Raw genomic sequence first — 21765 nt, 5'->3', positions numbered from 1 at the left:
GCTGGTTTGGTGTGAGGAGGGGGCCTGCGAGGCCAGGGACCACGTCTGAGCCATGAGCAAGGCCCTGCTCCCCCCGCCCTGGGACGGGAGGGGCGTTAGCGGCCCCTGAAACGGGCCTGGACTCCTTGTGCCAATCACCGCCCAGCCTCGCATTTCGCTGTCACGCCCCGGGCGTGGCCCAGGCCTCCAGCACAGCTCGGGCGGCTCCCTCGCCAGTCCGGCCAGCAGTGACCCTTCCCCCTGGGCTCCCCAGGGCCGAGCCCGACACTCTCCGGCCGCGATGCCTCGCGGAAAGTGGAAGCAGGAGGGGCCGCGGCTGGGGCTGGGTTGTGGGAGCCGCGTGCGGGGCAAACTCCAGCCCTGCCCGGCCTGGCCGCTGGGAACCGCGCTGAGTCTCCATCCACAGCCGGGACCTGGGACTGACCCTGCCCCGGCTCCGGTTCACGCCGCACGGGCGGGGGCGCGAGATCGAACCAGCCTGGCCAGGAGGCTGCAGCAGAACACGACTTTATTGTCCAGGACCCAGAGCCCCCAGAGCCAAGGCCCGAGGATGGAGTAGGCTGCTCTGCCCGGCCCCTCATGTCTCTCTGGGCTGGCTCCCTGCAGGCTGGCTTGGATCGCCGGCTCCGTACTGCGCCCCCATCGCCAGCGGGCCCCGGGACCCGCAGAGGCATGTCATCGACACCCAGCTGTTCAGGGCAGAGCCCTCCCAGCTTTGGATCCATCCCTCTATGTCTCCAAAGCCCAGGCACCGGCTCCGCCCTGCTGCCCGCAGGAGTGGGGCTGGGAGTCCTGGGCATGGCAGTCAGAACAACCTAACGCTCTGCTTCCATGTGCCTGAGCTGCTAGCTAGCGGAGAGTCCTGTGGCAGGGAGTTCTGCAGGTGAACGGGGGCTGGAGCACAAGGGTGAGCGGAAGGCCGGGCTCCCCTCATTTCATGTTCCGGGCAATGGCGGAGACGACCCCGGCGGCCTTGCCAGCCAAGCCCGGCAGCACGAGGGAGGCCACCTCGCCCAGCATGTCCAGTGCTGAAAGAATCCACGACGGATCCTTGATCTCCAGGCTCTGCTCCCGCAGGCCCTGGATCTCCTGCTCCGTGTGCTTGGCCTTGTCCTGGAACCCTTCGCTCAGCAGGGCCGCCTTCTCCTGGGGGCAGCGAGAGCGTCAGGGGAGGCCCCTCCCCACCCCACAGGACAGTCCCAGCCCCACCGGTGCAGGTATCCCACCCTCCCCTGCCGTTCGCCCGCGCCCGGCTGCCCCAGCAGGGAGTCCCAGCCCTGGCAGGCGAGGCCGGCGGCAGAGGCGCCCCTGCCTGGGCTGTGCCCACCTTGCCCCTGCAGCCTCACCCACCCTCCCTCGCTACCTTCAGCTTCTGATCCACCATCTTGTCCAGCTCCTCCAGCAGCGTCTTCCTCTCGTCCTCCAGCCTCTGCTCCAGCTGCCGCAGGTTCTCCTGGAAGCTGCGCTCCTGGTCTTCCAGCAGCTGCTGCAGCTCAGCCTCCCTCTGCCGCAGGACCTGCCGCTCCCGCTCGGCCGCCTCGGCCCGGGCCTGCTGGGCTGCCGTGGGGAGAGGGTGGGTTGGTGCGGGGAGGCTGCCGGCAGGGCTGCAGCGCAGCGTGCCTCCCCCGCCCCACGGCGCAGCGTGCCTCCCCTGCCCCACGGCGCAGCGTGCCTCCCCCGCCCCACGGCGCAGCGTGCTTCCCCCGCCCCACGGCGCAGCGTGCCTCCCCCGCCCCACGGCACAGCGTGCTTCCCCCGCCCCACGGCACAGCGTGCCTCCCCCGCCCCACGGCGCAGCGTGCCTCCCCCGCCCCACGGCGCAGCGTGCCTCCCCTGCCCCACGGCGCAGCGTGCTTCCCCCGCCCCACGGCGCAGCGTGCCTCCCCTGCCCCACGGCACAGCGTGCCTCCCCCGCCCCACGGCGCAGCGTGCCTCCCCCGCCCCACGGCGCAGCGTGCCTCCCCCGCCCCACGGCGCAGCGTGCCTCCCCCGCCCCACGGCGCAGCGTGCTTCCCCCGCCCCACGGCGCAGCGTGCTTCCCCCGCCCCACGGCGCAGCGTGCTTCCCCCGCCCCACGGTGCAGCGTGCCTCCCCCGCCCCACGGCGCAGCGTGCCTCCCTCGCCCCACGGCGCAGTGTGCCTCCCCCGCCCCACGGCGCAGCGTGCTTCCCCCGCCCCACGGCGCAGCGTGCCTCCCCCGCCCCACGGCGCAGCGTGCCTCCCCCGCCCCACGGCGCAGCGTGCCTCCCCTGCCCCACGGCGCAGCGTGCTTCCCCCGCCCCACGGCGCAGTGTGCTTCCCCCGCCCCACAGCGCAGCGTGCCTCCCCCGCCCCACGGCGCAGCGTGCCTCCCCCGCCCCACGGCGCAGCGTGCCTCCCCTGCCCCACGGCGCAGCGTGCTTCCCCCGCCCCACGGCGCAGCGTGCTTCCCCCGCCCCACGGCGCAGCGTGCCTCCCCCGCCCCACGGCGCAGCGTGCCTCCCCCGCCCCACGGCGCAGCGTCCCCGCCGGGAGGTACCTGCCATCTCTTTCTCCTTCTTTGTCAGGACCATGTCCGTCTGCCAGATGGACTGGGACGTGAACGCCTTGGACTGCAGGAAGTCCTGCAGCACCGCGTCGGCCTGGGGTGGGCAGCGGGAGGGAGGAGTTAGGGCTGGCCCCAGAGCAGGGTTGGGATTGTGGATCGCAGCCCTGGAGAGTCGTTGGCCTTCCCAGAGGGGGGCACAGGTTGGACAGGGAACTTCTCTCTCCCGGGGGTGCCTGATCCCGTCCAGCCCCAGCGCCAGCGGTTTGTCCCCACTCGACACCCTCGGCGCCTTTTCTGGACCATCTGGGGGCTGACCTCATGTGTTAACAAGACACACGGCCCCATGGCACGAGCAGCCTGGGCAGAGCGGCCAACGCTGAATGGGCCACGGGAAGGAGGCTCTCCCAGGCTGAATGGGCCACGGGAAGGAGGCTCTCCCAGGGCTGAATGGGCCACGGGAAGGAGGCTCTCCCAGGGCTGAATGGGCCACAGGAAGGAGGCTCTCCCAGGGCTGAATGGGCCACGGGAAGGAGGCTCTCCCAGGCTGAATGGGCCACGGGAAGGAGGCTCTCCCAGGGCTGAATGGGCCACGGGAAGGAGGCTCTCCCAGGGCTGAATGGGCCACGGGAAGGAGGCTCTCCCAGGCTAATTGGGCCACAGGAAGGAGGCTCTCCCAGGCTGAATGGGCCACAGGAAGGAGGCTCTCCCAGGGCTGAATGGGCCACAGGAAGGAGGCTCTCCCGGGCTGAATGGGCCACGGGAAGGAGGCTCTCCCGGGCTGAATGGGCCACGGGAAGGAGGCTCTCCCGGGCTGAATGGGCCACGGGAAGGAGGCTCTCCCGGGCTGAATGGGCCACGGGAAGGAGGCTCTCCCAGGGCTGAATGGGCCACGGGAAGGAGGCTCTCCCAGGGCTGAATGGGCCACGGGAAGGAGGCTCTCCCAGGGCTGAATGGGCCACGGGAAGGAGGCTCTCCCAGGGCTGAATGGGCCAGGGAAGGAGGCTCTCCCAGGGCTGAATGGGCCACGGGAAGGAGGCTCTCCCAGGCTGAATGGGCCACGGGAAGGAGGCTCTCCCAGGCTGAATGGGCCACGGGAAGGAGGCTCTCCCAGGGCTGAATGGGCCACGGGAAGGAGGCTCTCCCAGGGCTGAATGGGCCACGGGAAGGAGGCTCTCCCAGGGCTGAATGGGCCACGGGAAGGAGGCTCTCCCAGGGCTGAATGGGCCACGGGAAGGAGGCTCTCCCAGGCTGAATGGGCCACGGGAAGGAGGCTCTCCCAGGGCTGAATGGGCCACGGGAAGGAGGCTCTCCCAGGGCTGAATGGGCCACGGGAAGGAGGCTCTCCCAGGCTGAATGGGCCACGGGAAGGAGGCTCTCCCAGGCTGAATGGGCCACGGGAAGGAGGCTCTCCCAGGGCTGAATGGGCCACGGGAAGGAGGCTCTCCCAGGCTGAATGGGCCACGGGAAGGAGGCTCTCCCAGGCTGAATGGGCCACGGGAAGGAGGCTCTCCCAGGCTGAATGGGCCACGGGAAGGAGGCTCTCCCAAGGCTGAATGGGCCACGGGAAGGAGGCTCTCCCAGGCTGAATGGGCCACGGGAAGGAGGCTCTCCCAGGGCTGAATGGGCCACGGGAAGGAGGCTCTCCCAGGGCTGAATGGGCCACGGGAAGGAGGCTCTCCCAGGGCTGAATGGGCCACGGGAAGGAGGCTCTCCCAGGGCTGAATGGGCCACGGAAGGAGGCTCTCCCAGGGCTGAATGGGCCACGGAAGGAGGCTCTCCCAGGGCTGAATGGGCCACGGGAAGGAGGCTCTCCCAGGGCTGAATGGGCCACGGGAAGGAGGCTCTCCCAGGGCTGAATGGGCCACGGGAAGGAGGCTCTCCCAGGCTGAATGGGCCACGGGAAGGAGGCTCTCCCAGGGCTGAATGGGCCACGGGAAGGAGGCTCTCCCAGGGCTGAATGGGCCACGGGAAGGAGGCACTCCCAGGGCTGAATGGGCCACGGGAAGGAGGCTCTCCCAGGGCTGAATGGGCCACGGGAAGGAGGCTCTCCCAGGCTGAATGGGCCATGGGAAGGAGGCTCTCCCAGGGCTGAATGGGCCACGGGAAGGAGGCTCTCCCAGGGCTGAATGGGCCACGGGAAGGAGGCTCTCCCAGGGCTGAATGGGCCACGGGAAGGAGGCTCTCCCAGGGCTGAATGGGCCAGGGCTGAATGGGCCACGGGAAGGAGGCTCTCCCAGGCTGAATGGGCCACGGGAAGGAGGCTCTCCCAGGGCTGAATGGGCCACGGGAAGGAGGCTCCCCCAGGGCTGAATGGGCCACGGGAAGGAGGCTCTCCCAGGCTGAATGGGCCACGGGAAGGAGGCTCCCCCAGGGCTGAATGGGCCACGGGAAGGAGGCTCTCCCAGGCTGAATGGGCCACGGGAAGGAGGCTCTCCCAAGGCTGAATGGGCCACGGGAAGGAGGCTCTCCCAGGCTGAATGGGCCACGGGAAGGAGGCTCTCCCAAGGCTGAATGGGCCACGGGAAGGAGGCTCTCCCAGGCTGAATGGGCCACGGGAAGGAGGCTCTCCCAGGGCTGAATGGGCCACGGGAAGGAGGCTCCCCCAGGGCTGAATGGGCCACGGGAAGGAGGCTCTCCCAGGCTGAATGGGCCACGGGAAGGAGGCTCTCCCAGGCTGAATGGGCCACGGGAAGGAGGCTCTCCCAGGCTGAATGGGCCACGGGAAGGAGGCTCTCCCAGGGCTGAATGGGCCACGGGAAGGAGGCTCTCCCAGGCTGAATGGGCCACGGGAAGGAGGCTCTCCCAGGCTGAATGGGCCACGGGAAGGAGGCTCTCCCAGGCTGAATGGGCCACGGGAAGGAGGCTCTCCCAAGGCTGAATGGGCCACGGGAAGGAGGCTCTCCCAGGCTGAATGGGCCACGGGAAGGAGGCTCTCCCAGGGCTGAATGGGCCACGGGAAGGAGGCTCTCCCAGGGCTGAATGGGCCACGGGAAGGAGGCTCTCCCAGGGCTGAATGGGCCACGGGAAGGAGGCTCTCCCAGGGCTGAATGGGCCACGGAAGGAGGCTCTCCCAGGGCTGAATGGGCCACGGGAAGGAGGCTCTCCCAGGGCTGAATGGGCCACGGGAAGGAGGCTCTCCCAGGGCTGAATGGGCCACGGGAAGGAGGCTCTCCCAGGCTGAATGGGCCACGGGAAGGAGGCTCTCCCAGGCTGAATGGGCCACGGGAAGGAGGCTCTCCCAGGGCTGAATGGGCCACGGGAAGGAGGCACTCCCAGGGCTGAATGGGCCACGGGAAGGAGGCTCTCCCAGGGCTGAATGGGCCACGGGAAGGAGGCTCTCCCAGGCTGAATGGGCCACGGGAAGGAGGCTCTCCCAGGGCTGAATGGGCCACGGGAAGGAGGCTCTCCCAGGGCTGAATGGGCCACGGGAAGGAGGCTCTCCCAGGGCTGAATGGGCCACGGGAAGGAGGCTCTCCCAGGGCTGAATGGGCCAGGGCTGAATGGGCCACGGGAAGGAGGCTCTCCCAGGCTGAATGGGCCACGGGAAGGAGGCTCTCCCAGGGCTGAATGGGCCACGGGAAGGAGGCTCCCCCAGGGCTGAATGGGCCACGGGAAGGAGGCTCTCCCAGGCTGAATGGGCCACGGGAAGGAGGCTCCCCCAGGGCTGAATGGGCCACGGGAAGGAGGCTCTCCCAGGGCTGAATGGGCTACGGGAAGGAGGCTCTCCCAGGGCTGAATGGGCCACGGGAAGGAGGCTCTCCGAGGGCTGAATGGGACACGGGAAGGAGGCTCTCCCAGGCTGAATGGGCCACGGGAAGGAGGCTCCCCCAGGGCTGAATGGGCCACGGGAAGGAGGCTCTCCCAGGGCTGAATGGGCTACGGGAAGGAGGCTCTCCCAGGGCTGAATGGGCCACGGGAAGGAGGCTCTCCGAGGGCTGAATGGGACACGGGAAGGAGGCTCTCCGAGGGCTGAATGGGCCACGGGAAGGAGGCTCTCCCAGGGCTGAATGGGCCACGGGAAGGAGGCTCTCCCAGGCTGAACGGGCCAGGGCTGAATGGGCCACGGGAAGGAGGCTCTCCCAGGGCTGAATGGGCCACGGGAAGGGGGCTCTCCCAGGGCTGAATGGGCCACGGGAAGGAGGCTCTCCCAGGGCTGAATGGGCCACGGGAAGGAGGCTCTCCCAGGCTGAATGGGCCACGGGAAGGAGGCTCTCCCAGGGCTGAATGGGCCACGGGAAGGAGGCTCTCCCAGGGCTGAATGGGCCACGGGAAGGAGGCTCTCCCAGGGCTGAATGGGCCACGGGAAGGAGGCTCTCCGAGGGCTGAATGGGCCACGGGAAGGAGGCTCTCCCAGGGCTGAATGGGCCACGGGAAGGAGGCTCTCCCAGGGCTGAATGGGCCACGGGAAGGAGGCTCTCCCAGGGCTGAATGGGCCACGGGAAGGAGGCTCTCCCAGGCTGAATGGGCCACGGGAAGGAGGCTCTCCCAGGGCTGAATGGGCCACGGGAAGGAGGCTCTCCCAGGGCTGAATGGGCCACGGGAAGGAGGCTCTCCCAGGGCTGAATGGGCCACGGGAAGGAGGCTCTCCCAGGGCTGAATGGGCCACGGGAAGGAGGCACTCCCAGGGCTGAATGGGCCACGGGAAGGAGGCTCTCCCAGGGCTGAATGGGCCACGGGAAGGAGGCTCTCCCAGGGCTGAATGGGCCACGGGAAGGAGGCTCTCCCAGGGCTGAATGGGCCACGGGAAGGAGGCTCTCCCAGGGCTGAATGGGCCACGGGAAGGAGGCTCTCCCAGGGCTGAATGGGCCAGGGAAGGAGGCTCTCCCAGGGCTGAATGGGCCACGGAAGGAGGCTCTCCCAGGGCTGAATGGGCCACGGGAAGGAGGCTCTCCCAGGGCTGAATGGGCCACGGGAAGGAGGCTTTCCCAGGGCTGAATGGGCCACGGGAAGGAGGCTCTCCCAGGGCTGAATGGGCCACGGGAAGGAGGCTCTCCCAGGCTGAACGGGCCAGGGCTGAATGGGCCACGGGAAGGAGGCTCTCCCAGGGCTGAATGGGCCACGGGAAGGAGGCTCTCCCAGGCTGAACGGGCCAGGGCTGAATGGGCCACGGGAAGGAGGCTCTCCCAGGGCTGAATGGGCCACGGGAAGGAGGCTCTCCCAGGGCTGAATGGGCCACGGGAAGGAGGCTCTCCCAGGGCTGAATGGGCCACGGGAAGGAGGCTCTCCCAGGGCTGAATGGGCCAGGGAAGGAGGCTCTCCCAGGGTTGAATGGGCCACGGAAGGAGGCTCTCCCAGGGCTGAATGGGCCACGGGAAGGAGGCTCTCCCAGGGCTGAATGGGCCACGGGAAGGAGGCTCTCCCAGGGCTGAATGGGCCACGGGAAGGAGGCTCTCCCAGGGCTGAATGGGCCACGGGAAGGAGGCTCTCCCAGGCTGAACGGGCCAGGGCTGAATGGGCCACGGGAAGGAGGCTCTCCCAGGGCTGAATGGGCCACGGGAAGGAGGCTCTCCCAGGCTGAACGGGCCAGGGCTGAATGGGCCACGGGAAGGAGGCTCTCCCAGGGCTGAATGGGCCACGGGAAGGAGGCTCTCCCAGGGCTGAATGGGCCACGGGAAGGAGGCTCTCCCAGGCTGAACGGGCCAGGGCTGAATGGGCCACGGGAAGGAGGCTCTCCCAGGGCTGAATGGGCCACGGGAAGGGGGCTCTCCCAGGGCCTGCTGGCAGTTGGAAAGGGCGTGAGGGTGGGCGAGGCGCATTCTGATGCTGTCCCTCATGCCTGGTTTTAAGCCGCTTTCCCGGGCTGCACCATGAGGCGTGCACAGACACAGCCGGCTCCAGCCTCGTCCTACCTTAATCCCCTTCCCCGGCAGCTGCCAGTATCTCTCCACCATCTCCTGCCGGTCATCCAGGAAGCGCTGGTAGCCCCCGGGCACCGCGTAGACGCTCTGGCCACTCCGGTCATCCAGCTCATCCCACAGCTCCAGCAGGACGGCCGTGCAGCGGTCCGAGGACGCCTGCTCATTGCGCTGGACGAGCCGCTGCTTCTGCTCCTCCAAGCGGTGCTGCCGGGGGCACAGACAGGGCCGGGGTGAGGCAGGGTGGGGGTACAGCGGGGGCAGGGGTACGAGCCACACAAGGACTGACTAGGACAGGGCTGTGAGCCCATCCGCAAGAGCCCGGGGCTGGAGATCCGGCTGGGTCCTGACATCTCGGGTCTCCAGCTACGCAGGGGCTGGGGGAAGGGGTCAGAGCTCAGACGATCCCCGGCTCCGCTAGCCCTGCAGAGGGGCAGCTGTCCCATAGCCCCTCACCCCACAGCTAGTGCGACGGGATGTACCATGAGCTCCCCTTGAAACCAGCGGTCGTCGTCCTTGAAGGCGCGGGCCAGGAACACCCGCAGGGCCTCCCGCTCGCACTGTGCATGCAGCTCCAGCAGCTCCGCCACGCTCTCCGTGGGCAGCGCCGCCCGCCGCTCCAGCAGCCCCTCGTAGGCAGCCACGGCCTCGCCCACTGCCGCCGAGTTCTCCATCTGCGCCAGGGCCAGCACCGCGCTCTCCAGGCAGGGCACCGCCCCGCTGCGGATGGCGTCCACGTAGGTCACCGCCAGGGTCCCCAGCACTGCCGGAGAGGAGGGTCAGCGCCAGGCGCCCAGCGGGGCCAGAGGGGAGGGGCAGCGCCAGGCGCCCAGCGGGGCCGGAGGGGAGGGGCAGCGCCAGGCGCCCAGCGGGGCCGGAGGGGAGGGGCAGCGCCAGGCGCCCAGCGGGGCCGGAGGGGAGGGGCAGCGCCAGGCGCCCAGCGGGGCCGGAGGGGAGGGGCAGCGCCAGGCGCCCAGCGGGGCCGGAGGGGAGGGGCAGCGCCAGGCGCCCAGCGGGGCCGGAGGGGAGGGTCAGCGCCAGGCGCCCAGCGGGGCCGGAGGGGAGGGGCAGCGCCAGGCGCCCAGCGGGGCCGGAGGGGAGGGGCAGCGCCAGGCGCCCAGCGGGGCCGGAGGGGGGGGCAGCGCCAGGCGTCCAGCGGGGCCGGGGGGGAGGGGCAGCGCCAGGCGCCCAGCGGGGCCGGAGGGGAGGGGCAGCGCCAGGCGCCCAGCGGGGCCGGAGGGGAGGGGCAGCGCCAGGCTCCCAGCGGGGCCGGAGGGGAGGGGCAGCGCCAGGCGCCCAGCGGGGCCGGAGGGGAGGGGCAGCGCCAGGCGCCCAGCGGGGCCGGGGGGAGGGGCAGCGCCAGGCGCCCAGCGGGGCCGGAGGGGAGGGGCAGCGCCAGGCGCCCAGCGGGGCCGGAGGGGAGGGGCAGCGCCAGGCGCCCAGCGGGGCCGGAGGGGAGGGGCAGCGCCAGGCGCCCAGCCCTGGGCCCACTGGTGCCAGCCACAGGGAACGCCCTCCCGGCTTGGGTCATCCGGCTCCAGGAGCCCCGCTGAGCCCACAGCTGCGTGGAGCCCTGGGAGACAGGCCCTTCCCCATCTCGTGGCACCTGAGCCGATATGAGTCTGACTGCTCTGAATGAAGACAGCGTGTGCCTCAGTTTCCCTGTGCCTGGCGCCAATGGCTGGTGGCAGGACCGAGGGTGTGCGGCTTTTCCCGAGGCTGTTGGGGCGGGTGAGGGGCGCCAGCTGCCTGCACGTACGCGATCGCTGGAGCCCTTCGTCACCTGAGAACTAGGAGGGGGATGCCAGTGACACTGCCCGGGAAGGAAGCAAGATAAAGGCCGGGGATGGGGCAGCGCATGTGTTGGGGGCCAGGCGGCTGGAAGCGAGTCAGTCTCGGCTGGCTGGGGGCATAGGGCGAGGGCCAGGGCCTTGACTCTGGGCTCCCCTCCCCCCAGCCTATCCCGAGTGTCCCTGCCCCTGGCTGGTTTCCTTTGGAGCAGTCCCGGACCGTCGGCCCAGGGCTCCCGACACTCACTGGCCCCGGTCACCACGTGCTCGCCCGGGAGGGTCTTGGGCTGCGACGTCTCCCAGACGTGGCGGCAGAACCGGTCCCCCTGCTCCCGGAACTCGGGCTCCAGCTGGTCCTCCCGCAGCTCCTCCAGCCGGGGCAGGTCCTTGCCTCTGGCCGGCTGGACGAAGACGAAGCATTTCCGGGCCGGGAAGAACTGGCGGATGCACTCGCGGGGCAGGTTGTGGAGCTGAGCTCGCTGGCTGCTGCCTGGGGAGGAGATGGGAGCTGGGCACCAGCCCTGTGCCGACAGGCGGCTGCTTCTGGGGGGGTCGCAACCCTGTGCCTACAGGCGGCTGCTTCTGGGGGGTTGCAACCCTGTGTCAAAGGTGGCTGCTTCTGGGGGGCAGCATGATGGCTATTGGTCAGTTCCCAGGGCTTTGAGGGGAGCTGGGGACACTTCCCAGCTGGAATGAGGCCGGGAAGCGAACGCCCTGACTCCCAGGGACTGGAAACACCCATGAGGTGTCCAGGGCTTGGGTTTGTGCCTCTAGCAAAGGCCCCCCGGACCAGCCTTGCCTGCCCGGGGAGAGCCCCCACCCTGCCCCCTGCAGCACAGCACCCCCTAGTGCCGCCCTGGGGCCATGGATCCAGCACCGCTCCCCTACCAGGCTTTAGTTTCAGGCCATTCTCCAGGTACTCGTCCTCGGTGATCGGCCGCCCGTCCAGCTCCAGCTGCAGCGTGAAATCCCGCACGGCCCACACGAAGGCCGGGAAGAACCGCACGAACTCGGCCGAATCCTCCCGCTCCTGCCGGTCGCCCTCGCCTGCTGCCTTCACCTTGATGCGCTCTGACAGCTCCGACACGTAGCTGGGGGCGGCTAAGGAACCCGAGGTGCAGCGCCCCCTGCGGGGGGTCCCGATCCCTCAGGGCCCCCCAACCCGCCAGCGACAGGGAACGAAGGGTTGGGGGAGGGGGAACATGCCGGCTGTGACCGTACCACTGTGCTGTGTCTGCAGCCCATCCGGTCCCGCGTGGGCCCTGCGAGGCGTCTCTGAAAAGCTGACGATTCTCTGGCTCTGGCCATGCCACTCGTATGCGTGTGCCGTGGTTGGAGGGGACCTCAGCTGTCTTGGCTCTGGGTCCTATTTCAGCTGTTGCCTTTGGGGAGACCCCGAGAGGAGGCGGGGCCGGCGTCTTCTGGGAGGCGGCTCGTTAAGCTCTGTCGAAGGGCGTCACTGACAACGAGGCTGGGAACGTTCAGACCAGCCTGTGAGCAGCGGCGTCTGCCTGCCAACCCCGGAGCCACGCTGGCCCACGTGACTCCAAAATCCCCGGCTTTTCCACAGCGAGAGCCACGAGGTTCCCTCCACATGGGGGCAGGCCCACGAGGCCCTGCCAATTCCTCCATTTGGGCTTCAGTCCGGCTTCTCCCCTCTGGGGGATCTTTGCTACCAACCGCAGCTCCGAGCGCAGCCGGAAAGGCCACCCAATGGGGACGTGCCCCAGAGACGCCGTAAACCAGCAGCCGGTTCCCTCTCTGCTGCAAGCCGGCACCAAGAACTGAGCTGTGGGGCTGTAGCCGATCCCTGCGAATACTCCAGCTCCCGCTGCTCTTTTTCTAACTCCCCTTCGGATGTTAGACGCTAGCAGCCTGGCCAGCCGGCTCTTGGGTGAGGGTCTCAGCTGTCAGTGGACAGGGAGTGTGGCTGGTCCTTTGGGATCGGAAGAACCGTGGGACGTGGGGAGATGGGTTTTCACGAGCTCGTGAGCACAAGGCGGGTGCCGGAGATCACGGCTGCGCCCATGGCGGGTGCCCCAAAGTCTGGACAAAGGGGCCATGGGAGGTGTAACAGGGAAGCTCAAGTTCTACTGATTCTGCGTGTGCTACTCATGCGCTTGTGTGACGTCTGCGTGTGGAGTGATGGATACGGGCTCTGGGCTGATACTGGCCAATGGATGACTATGCTAATTAGTGAGGCTGCAGGGACAACGGCTCTCAAGGTGGCCAATACACACCAGGGGGAGGCGTCTGGGAACATGCGAACCAGCCAGGGCAGAGTGGCTGCCGGCGCGTGAAACACAGAGGCTGTGTCTAGACTGGCAAGGTTTTCCACAGAGGCAGCTGCTTTTGCAGAAAAACTTGCCAGCTGTCTACACTGGCCGCCTGAATTTCCACAAGACACTGACGCTCTCCTGTAAGATTGTCAGTGTTCTTGTGGAAATGCTGTGCTGCTCCCGCTCGGGCACAAGCCCTTTTGTGCAAATGCTTTTGCGCAAGAGGGCCAGTGTAGACACCGCGGTTTTGTTTTGCGCAAAAAAGCCCCGATGGTGAAAATGGCGATCGGGACTTTCTTGCGCAAAACCGCGTCTAGATTGGCACGGACGCGTTTCCGTAAAAAGTGCTTCTGCGGAAAAGCGTCCGTGCCAATCTCGACGCTCTGTTCCGCAAATGCTTTTAACGGAAAAACGTTTCCGTTAAAAGCATTTGCGGAAAATCATGCCTGTCTAGATGTAGCCAGAGGGTGTCTCTAGTCTAGAGGGTGCCATGTAGCCTAGAGACACCCAGACAGGTCACTTGGCCATGTGACCTGCTCTGGCCAGGAGGACGCCAGGCGACGGACTCCATCTTGTCTTCAGTTCTGTGTGTTTCCAGATGCAGCCTTGCGAGGGACCGAGCCGGGAAGGGTCGCCGACCCGTCTGACACGGGACATGCACCAGAGTTTCAAGCTGGCAGCTTGTAACATCTCTGCTGAGAGCCTGCGTCGAGCTCCGGGTGCCTGGAGCGTGTAACGTGTTCTCAGCCGCACTCACCGTTTCTTTCCTTTGTTAATAAACCCGTAGACTGTAGATGCGAAAGGATCAGCCCAGCGGGCTCTTGAGGGGAAGATCCAGAGTGTAAATTGACGGGGCCCTGTGGCTGGTCTTTTGGGACCGGGAGGACCCGTCCGGGGAGGTGAGCTGGGTTCTAGAACCCTCCCGTGTCAGGCCCAGGGCTGACTGGGGCACAGGGGGAGCCGGGGTGGCCGAGGGGTTTTGCTCGTGAGGTTCCTGCTGGCCGGGTGGGCAGGTGAAGCGCTCGGTGGGGCTGGCGTGTGGCCTGTGGGGAGGTCTCCAGTCTGGGGCTGTACGGAGCCCTGGTTCGGAGCAACTCGCCCTGAGCGGTGCCCAGACCCAGGGGGTACAATGCGATCTGCCTGCTCCTGTTAAATTAGATCACATGACACCCCCCCCAGAACGTCCCTCGCTGGGGGTGCAGCATTTGGATGGAAGCGTGGGGCTGTTCCCTGGGGCGATGGGTCCCCCCCCTGCAAGGATACTGCAGCTGGTCCAGGGCGTACTGGTCGATGGTCCCTTTGCTGTTGTAGACCAGGGTGCTGCTGAGCAGCACGGCCAGGGAGAAGATCCACGTGTCGTTCTTGGTGTCGCCCTGGAACAACACCCCCCGTCACCGTCCCGAGCACGGCCCAGCCGCAGCGCTCACAGCCGGATCACCAGCCCCACCGCACAGGTGGGGAAACTGAGGCACGGGGAGGGCTGGCCGGGGGAACAGCCCCCACCTCTCCAGAGTCCTAGCCCCAGCACTTTCCCCCAAGTTTGACTTTTCTGCACGATTCAGGGCAGGGAATATCTTCGATAACTCAACAGTTCTCCCCAGCCAGGACACGCGTCCAGCTAGGCCCCTGGGCCCCCTTGCTGGCCCTCCGGGCACCAGCCCCACAGCCGGCACCTCCTGCGCCTGCACGGGACTTGCTCCCAGAGCGGTTCTCAGCATCCGTGGGACCTGCTTCAGTACCCACCCTCCCCCCACACCCTGCAGGTGCCAGCAGCCCCACGTGTCCATGGGGAGCCCCCCTGCTCTGCAAACGCTGCCCCCCCTCACCTTCTCCACGTCGCCCAGCCCCTCGGTGTCCAGCAGCACCAGGGCGTGGCCGGCCCGGCGGGGGTGGGGCAGGACCCACATCCAGATGCCCTTGGTGTGCGACTGGACGGTGGAGCCCAGCGAGAACCCTGTGGAGAGAGGGGAGGGGCTGGGACAGGCGCAGAGCGAGGGAACCCGGGGTCCTGGCCCCCAGCCTCCTCTAACCACTAGACCCCACTGCCCTCCCAGCCCCCCTAACCACTAGACCCCACTGCCCTCTGAGCCCCCCAATCACTAGACCCCACTGCCCTCCCAGCCCCCCTAACCACTAGACCCCACTGCCTTCCCAGCCTCCTCTAACCACTAGACCCCACTGCCCTCCCAGCCCCCCAATCACTAGACCCCACTGCCCTCCCAGCCCCCCTAACCACTAGACCCCACTGCCCTCCCAGCCCCCTCTAACCACTAGACCCCACTACCTTCCAGCCCCCCTAACCACTAGACCCCACTCCCCTCCCAGCCCCCCAACCACTAGACCCCACTCCCCTCCCAGCCCCCCTAACCACTAGACCCCACTCCCCTCCCAACCCCCCTAACCACTAGACCCCACTCCCCTCCCAGCACCAGGGACAGAACCCAGGAGTCCAAGTTCCTAGCCCCCTGTAACCACTAGTCCCCACTTCCCCTCCCCATGCTAGGGACAGGACCCAGGGTCCGGGGCCGGGCCCACGTCTCTCACCCGTTGTCCTGCCGGCCAGTTTGTTCATGAGGTAGGACTTGCCGGTGCGGTACAGCCCGGCGATCGACACCACCACCACGGGCTGGGTGATCTCCTCCAGCACCCGCAGCGCCTCCTGCTGCACCCGCAGCTCCCCCCCAGGGCTGTTCTCGATCAGGCAGACGGGGGCCGGCATGGGGAACTCCATCGTGTGGGGCAGGGGGCTGCGGGCACAGAGCGGGCAGGGTCAGTGGGGGGTGGGGACACAGGGCTGACCCCCTCAAACTGCAGGAAACCCTCCCACCCACGCACCGCAGGGGGAGACAGGCCTGGTACTCCCGGGCATCGCTGCAGCCCCCCGCCCCAGCCCATGCCCCTGTCATGGCGCCTGGCAGGGCTGCTGCTGGAGGCAGGACAGTCTAGTGGTTAGAGCGTGAGCCGGGGTCATGGCCCACTCCCCGTCGCTTGGGCAGGTGTTGAAAGGTGTTTTAGTGTTGCCGCATTCAGCAGTGCAGGGCCCAATCGCCCCCTCTCAGCCACTCCGTGCCTCGGTTTCCCCCCTGAACAGTAGGGACTGCCCTGAGCAGTGATACATGAGGCTGCAGTGATAGTGGCCTCGAAGGACCCTCGACAGGGCAGCCAGAGGACGGGGTAGAGGCCATGGGGGCAAGTGGAGGCCTCGGTTACACCCAGTCTCCAAGTTCCGTCTGGCTGCCTGGACCCCATGGGTTGAGCTCAAGCTGGCCAGGGAAAGACTTGTTTTGTCTCCATCCAAGGGGGGACGTGTCTCGTGGGCCTGCTTACGCAACAGCCCACGAATAACTCAAGCAATTCCTGGGGGGGCGGACGCCACAGCTCCCCTCTGAGCATGGGCGTGTATTTGAGTCTCTCTCCAGGTCTGGGAACTTCGGTTCCAAACGCGCCTTGTGGCCCGGAACGGAGCCCCCCCCCCCCCCCCCCGCATGTCTAGGCGGCGTCTGACGCTCCCCGGGCCTGTGGCTTGAGCACACCCTGCTCCCTTCGCGCCCAGACCGGCCTTCGCAGTGAAACGCGGCCCCTTTGGATTTCCGACAGCCAAAAAGCCCCGGTGACCCTGCGCCCGGCTTCGTCGCGGTCCCGTTACGGTGACAGCCTAGCGGCAGCGTGAGGACCCGCTCTCCTGCTCGGGCGAGGGGTTCCTGGGGGGGGGATGCGCTGAATCGGATGAGCCGATTGCTGGGCATGTCTCATTTGCGTGTCTGACACTAGGAATACCGACACGGGGGTGCGCCAGGGTAGCAACACCCTGAACAAGGTGCTTTCAGGGTGGGTGTGATGTAGTGGGGGTACCTTGCTGGTTGCTAGGCTTGGGCTGTGGGTGACCCCCACTGGCTGCTGTCAGTACCACAGCCCAGCCGAGTAGCTGATGGGTCAGGCAGGTGACCTGTTCTACTGTTACCTCCCGGGCAGCCCCTGGCTGGGGGGCAGGGCTGAAGTTGGGCAGTTTCTGGCTGGTATCATGGAGGAAGTAGCCTAAGCAAGGGGCTGGGATTTAGGGGCCCAGGCTCCCCCATCTCAAGGGGGCTGAGGCATCCTAGGCCCTATAACCAGATTCCATCTGTGCCGTATCCTGGAGAAGCAATAAACTCCCTCTGTTCTACTGGCTGGGGGAGTCTGTCCGAGCCATTCCGGGGGTGCAGGAGTCGGGGGACCCCGACGTGCGGCCACAGTGGGGAAGGGCCTGTTCGGAGCCTTTAGGGAGCAGGAAGGTTGAAGAGGGGTTCTCTCTCACCGCGACGCAATGTCCCCCAAATCTGTTCCACCCACGTGTGGAATAAATGTTGCTCTGTGCACCCAGGCCTGGGCGGAGGTGCACCACCACTAGAAACGCAAACCTAGCGGCGGGCGCTCTGCTAATCCGCCGGGAGGCATTGGACTCTCTGATGGGCCGCTGCCCTCACGCCCGGCTCGCAGGGCACCCTGCTCGACCTCCGGCAGCCGCTAGGCTCCCTGCCTGCTCTGGCCTCGGCCCCACGCGCTCCTGGGAGTGGCCAGCGCACCCCACGGCCTGAAGGGGGCGTAGGGGGGCTCACGTGCAGCTCCTGACTGCAAGCACCGCTCCTGCAGCTCCCATTGGCCGAGCATGGGGAACTGTGGCCAATGGGGCTGGAGGGGCGGTGCCTACAGAGAGGCAGCGTGTAGAGCTGTGCGCCCCCTGAAGGCCCACAGGGGCACATTGGGGGAGCCCCCCGAAGTAAGCGCCACCCCTTCCTGTACCCCAGCCCGCTGCCCCAGCCCTGCCCCCCAGGCTGCACCCCTGAGCCCCTCCCAGTCCCAGCGCTCCATACCCCCTGCTGCACCTCAAGACCCTGTCCCGGCCCATCACACCCCGAACCCCAGCCTAGAGCCCGCGCCCCCTCCTGCACCCTATGGCTTTCCTCCCCGATGCAGGCCCCAGAGAAAGGGGCTCTGGGGTGTGTGGGGACAGAGGCGGGGCTAGGGAGGAGCTATGGGGCTAGGGATATGGCAAAGAAGGCGAGTTGGGATGAGCTATTGGGCTAGGGGGAGCTATCAGGTTAGGGGTACGGCAAAGGAGTCAAGGCTAGGGGGAGCTATGGGGTTAGGGGTGCTAAGGGGCTAGGAGGTACTATGGGGGAGCTATGGGACTAGGGGGAGCTATGAGGCTAAGGATGCTATGGGGCTGGGGCTGGGGCAGGGGCAGGGCCAGGCTCAGGGCCAGGCTCAGGCTAGGGGTGCTATGGGGAGCTATGGGGCTGGGATGCTACGGGGTGAGGGGTACAGCAAAGGAGGTAGGGCTAGGGATACTATAGGGCATGGGGTGGTATGGGGCTAGGGGGAGCTATGGGACTAGGGGTATGGCAAAGGAGGTAGATTGGGGTGAGTTATGGGGCTAAAGGGTGCTATGGGGGAGCTATGGGGAGTTATGGAGTTGGGGTGCAATGGGGCTAGGAGGTGCTATGGGGGAGCTATGGGACTAGGGGGTGCTATGAGACTAAGGATGCTATGGGGCTGGAGTACAGCAAAGGAGGTAGGGCTAGGGGTGCTATAGTGCTAGGGGGAACTATGGGGGAGCTATGGGGCTAGGGGTGCTATGGGGCTAGAGGTGTTATGGGGCTATAGGAGCTATGGGGCTAAGGGTGCTACGGGGCAAGGGGTACAGCAAAGGAGGTAGGGCTAGGGGTGCTATGGGGCTAGGGGTGCTATGGGGTTAGGGGTGCTATGGGGCTAGGGGTATGGCAAAGGAGGCAGTCTGGGGTTTGGGGTCTCAGGGCCAGGCGCAGACTCTGCTCCCTCCCCAGTCCCAGCCCGACCTGCAGGCTCGCCCCGCCCGGCCCAGCTCCCTCGCTAGCAGCCGCTCCCTTTGCCCCCCCCCCCCCCCCGGCGCTGGCCCCGTCCGACCGGTTGCTCCGTCCCGGTCCCCAGCTGAGCCGCGCTCTGGGGGCGAGGGCGCCCTGGGGCCTCACCTGCCGGCTGCTCCGTGTCTGAGGTCGGCTCCGCGCCGGCCGCCCCGCCAGGAAACGGGCCCAGTCACATGGAAACCGAAAGCTCCAGCTGGGGCGGGTGCTCTGCTCGCAGGGAGAAGGGGCGACCCCGCCCGAGGCTCCACTCACGGGGCGGGGGGGCTAGGCTGGAGAGTGGGGCGAGCTCTTTCCCGAGGTGGGTGGGGAGGCGCCGGGCTGGGGTCCCCAGGGCGGGGGTGGGGTCTCCATCCCTAGGGGGGTTGAGTCGGGCGGGTCACAGCCCTGGCTGGGATGGTTGAGTCGGGGGGTCCTGCTTCGGGCGGGGGTGGGCGCGATGCCCCCTGAGCCTCTGCCCGCCCTGGGCCTCTGGGCTTCTCTGCTAGTCAGCGTCATGCAGCTCTGGGGAATAATTTGCTTGGAAGATCGATGTGCTGCCTGCCAGCCTCTCCTCGCGCCCAGAGGAGGGACCAGCCGGGCCGTGGCGGCTCCGTGGTGGCTCCGTGGCGGGCAAGGCGCTAAGTGCGAGCCCCCTGCCAAGGGTCGTGGGCTGCGACCTATTTTAGCTTCAAGGGAAAGCAGGACACTTCGGCTGTGTCTAGACTGGACAGTTTTTCCGGAAAAGCTTGCTGGCTGTCTGCACTGGCCGCCTGAATTTCCGCAAAAGCTCTGACTTCCTACGGTAAGAAATCCGCACTTCTTGCGGAAATACTACGCTGCTCAGCTACATCTAAGGCTACGTCTACACGGGCATGATTTTCCGGAAATGCTTTTAACGGAAAAGTTTTCCGTTAAAAGCATTTTTGGAAAAGCACGTCTAGATTGGCAGGACGCTTTTCCGGAAAAGCACTTTTTGCGGAAAAGCGTCCGTGGCCAATCTAGACGCGGTTTTCTGCAAAAAAGCCCCAATCGCCATTTTCGCCATCGGGGCTTTTTTGCGGAAAACAGTCCTGAGCTGTCTACACTGGCCCTTTTGCGCAAAAGTCTTTCGGAAAAAGACTTCTGCCCGAACGGGAGCAGCACAGTATTTCCGGAAAAGCTCTGATGATTTTACAGGAGATCGTCGGTGCTTTTCCGGAAATTCAAGCGGCCAGTGTAGACAGCTGGCAAGTTATTCCACAAAATCAGATGATTTTGCAGAAAAACTTGCCAGTCTAGACACAGCCCTCCTGTTCGGGCAAAAGGGCCAGTGTAGACAGCGGGGGCAGGGCCTTATAAAGCCTCCAGGGCAGGAAAGCTCTGAGGTAGATGGAGCCTATGGGCTGTGGCGGGAAGAACCGGTTCGGTCCCAGTTCCTCCGGCCTGAGGAAAAGCTGCCAGGCCTGACTCCATGGTGATGGCCACGGACGCCATGTTGAATTGCCTTCCCCACTTGCTTGGACACTGTCACACCTGACTTAACCAGCAGCCCCCTCGGGGCAGCACCAGACAGCGGAGGAGGGAGGGGGCCATGCCAGGCTGGCGGGGGGGCACAAACGGGGCATTAAGGAGGAGGCTGGGTCGGGTTCCAGGGGGCTCTCGGGTACTGTGGCTCCCCCACCATCCGGATGCAATACGGGGGATACTGCTCCGAGCCGGAAGTTCTGTCGGTCCCACGGGAACGCTCGTCTCTCCCCGCCACGGGACCTGGCCCGACAAACGCACCCCCTCCCCCGCCGGGGCTCTCCCGGCTCCGGGCCTGACCCGGCTCCGGCTGCACGGCAGCAGTTCCCCACAGAAAGTGGAAGCAGGAGGGGCCGCTGCTGTGGCTGGGGCGTGGGAGTCGCGTGCGGAGCAAACTCCAGCCCTGCCCGGCCTGGCCGCTGGGAACCGCGATGAGTCTCCATCCACAGCCGGGACCTGGGACTGACCCTGCCCCGGCTCCGGTTCACGCCGCGCGGGCGGGGGCGCCAGATGGAACCAGCCTGGCCGGGAGGCTGCAAAGAATCGTAGAACCCAAGGAGAGGCAGGGACCTCGCGAGGCGTCGCCCCCACGGCAGGACCCGGCCCCGTCTAGACCATCCCTGGCAGGCGCGTGTCCAACCTGCTCTCACGGATCTCCAGGGACGGCGATTCCACAACCCCCCGGGCAATTGATTGCAGGGTTCCACCCCCTGACATGACAGGCAGGACGTTTCCCCCAATGTCCAACCCAAACCTCCCTGGCTGCAGTTTAAGCCCCTTGCTCCTTGTCCTGTCCCCGGAGGCCGAGGGGAACAATTTTCCTCCCTCTGCCTTGGGACCCCCTTGCAGATACCTGACAGCCGCTCTCACGCCCCCTCTCAGCCGTCTCCTTTTCGAACTTAACAAGCCCAGTTCCTTCCGCCTTCCCTCCCAGCTCCTGCTCTCCAGACCTTGCGTCATCCTTGCTGCTCGTCTCTGGCCCTTCGACAAGTTCTCCACATCTGTCCCGAAATGTTCCGCCCAGAACTGGACGCAACCCTCCAGCTGAGGCCTGATGGGGCAGAGCCGAGCGTGTCCGGCTCACCACACTCCTGTGCATGCAGCCCAGAATCAGCTTTGCTTTTTTTGCAGACTGTTGGCTCATGGTCCCCTCTGCCCTGATCCCTTTCTGCAGGATCCTTCCTGGACAGTCGCTTCTATCCTGTGTGACGTGGACTGGCCCTCCCGACGTGCAGCACTTTGCACTGGTCCGTATTCACCCTCATCCCATTGCCCTCGGCCCATGTCTCCGGTGTGTCCAGATCCGTCTGAATTCGGACCCGTCCTCCAAAGCTCTTGCTACCCCCCGCCCCCGCTCAGGATCAGCTGCAAACTTAATAAGTGTCCTCTCTCTGCCATCATCTGAATTGCTGATGAAGATACGGAACAGAACCAGCCCCAGCCAGACCCCGGCGGCTCCCCCCTTGCTCTGCCTGCGCAGCCTGGCTGGAACCTGTGAGCCCCGATCGCCCAACGGGCATGGAAAACCCACAACAGCGTGTCATTTTAACTCAGTTTGCAACACTGCTGGTCCAGCAGGGCTCAGCCCCTCCAGCTGGGTGCACAGGGACACACACACACACACACACACACACACACACACACACACACACACTGAGCACTGGGTGCACAGGGACACACACACACACTGAGCACCGGGTGCACAGGGACACACACACACACACCGAGCACTGGGTGCACAGGGACACACACACACACTGAGCACCGGGTGCACAGGGACACACACACACACACCGAGCACTGGCTGCACAGGGACACACACACACACACACACACCGAGCACTGGGTGCACAGGGACACACACACACACACACACTGAGCACTGGGTGCACAGGGACACACACACACAGAGCACCAGGTGCACAGGGACACACACACACACACACCGAG

General features: G+C 66.5%; 1 protein-coding gene across 2 annotated transcripts; it reads right to left on the bottom strand.

Annotated features, from left to right (window-relative positions):
- Nucleotides 1-214: 214 nt before the first annotated feature.
- On the bottom strand, nt 215-20812 carry LOC142819536 (guanylate-binding protein 3-like). Of its 2 annotated transcripts, none has more exons than XM_089772317.1 (11): nt 20669-20812; nt 14996-15198; nt 14278-14405; nt 13715-13824; nt 11061-11263; nt 10420-10662; nt 8865-9145; nt 8377-8589; nt 2519-2621; nt 1364-1557; nt 215-1146 (listed from the first exon to the last, which is right to left on the bottom strand). In XM_089772317.1, exons 1-11 carry the CDS (start codon nt 20773-20775, stop codon nt 931-933), a joined length of 2001 nt encoding a protein of 666 aa, XP_089628443.1. In that variant the 5' UTR covers nt 20776-20812; the 3' UTR covers nt 215-930. The 2 variants fall into 2 exon arrangements, with proteins under 2 accessions (XP_089628443.1, XP_089628444.1); XM_089772318.1 differs by lacking the exon at nt 20669-20812 and adding an exon at nt 18439-18541.
- Between the last annotated feature and the right edge of the window lie 953 nt (nt 20813-21765).

The sequence above is a fragment of the Pelodiscus sinensis genome, chromosome 22 (assembly GCF_052426305.1).
Source record: "Pelodiscus sinensis isolate ZL-2025 chromosome 22, ASM5242630v1, whole genome shotgun sequence".
Classification (NCBI taxonomy): Eukaryota; Metazoa; Chordata; order Testudines; family Trionychidae; genus Pelodiscus; species Pelodiscus sinensis.
This window is presented reverse-complemented; position numbering and strand designations above follow the sequence as displayed.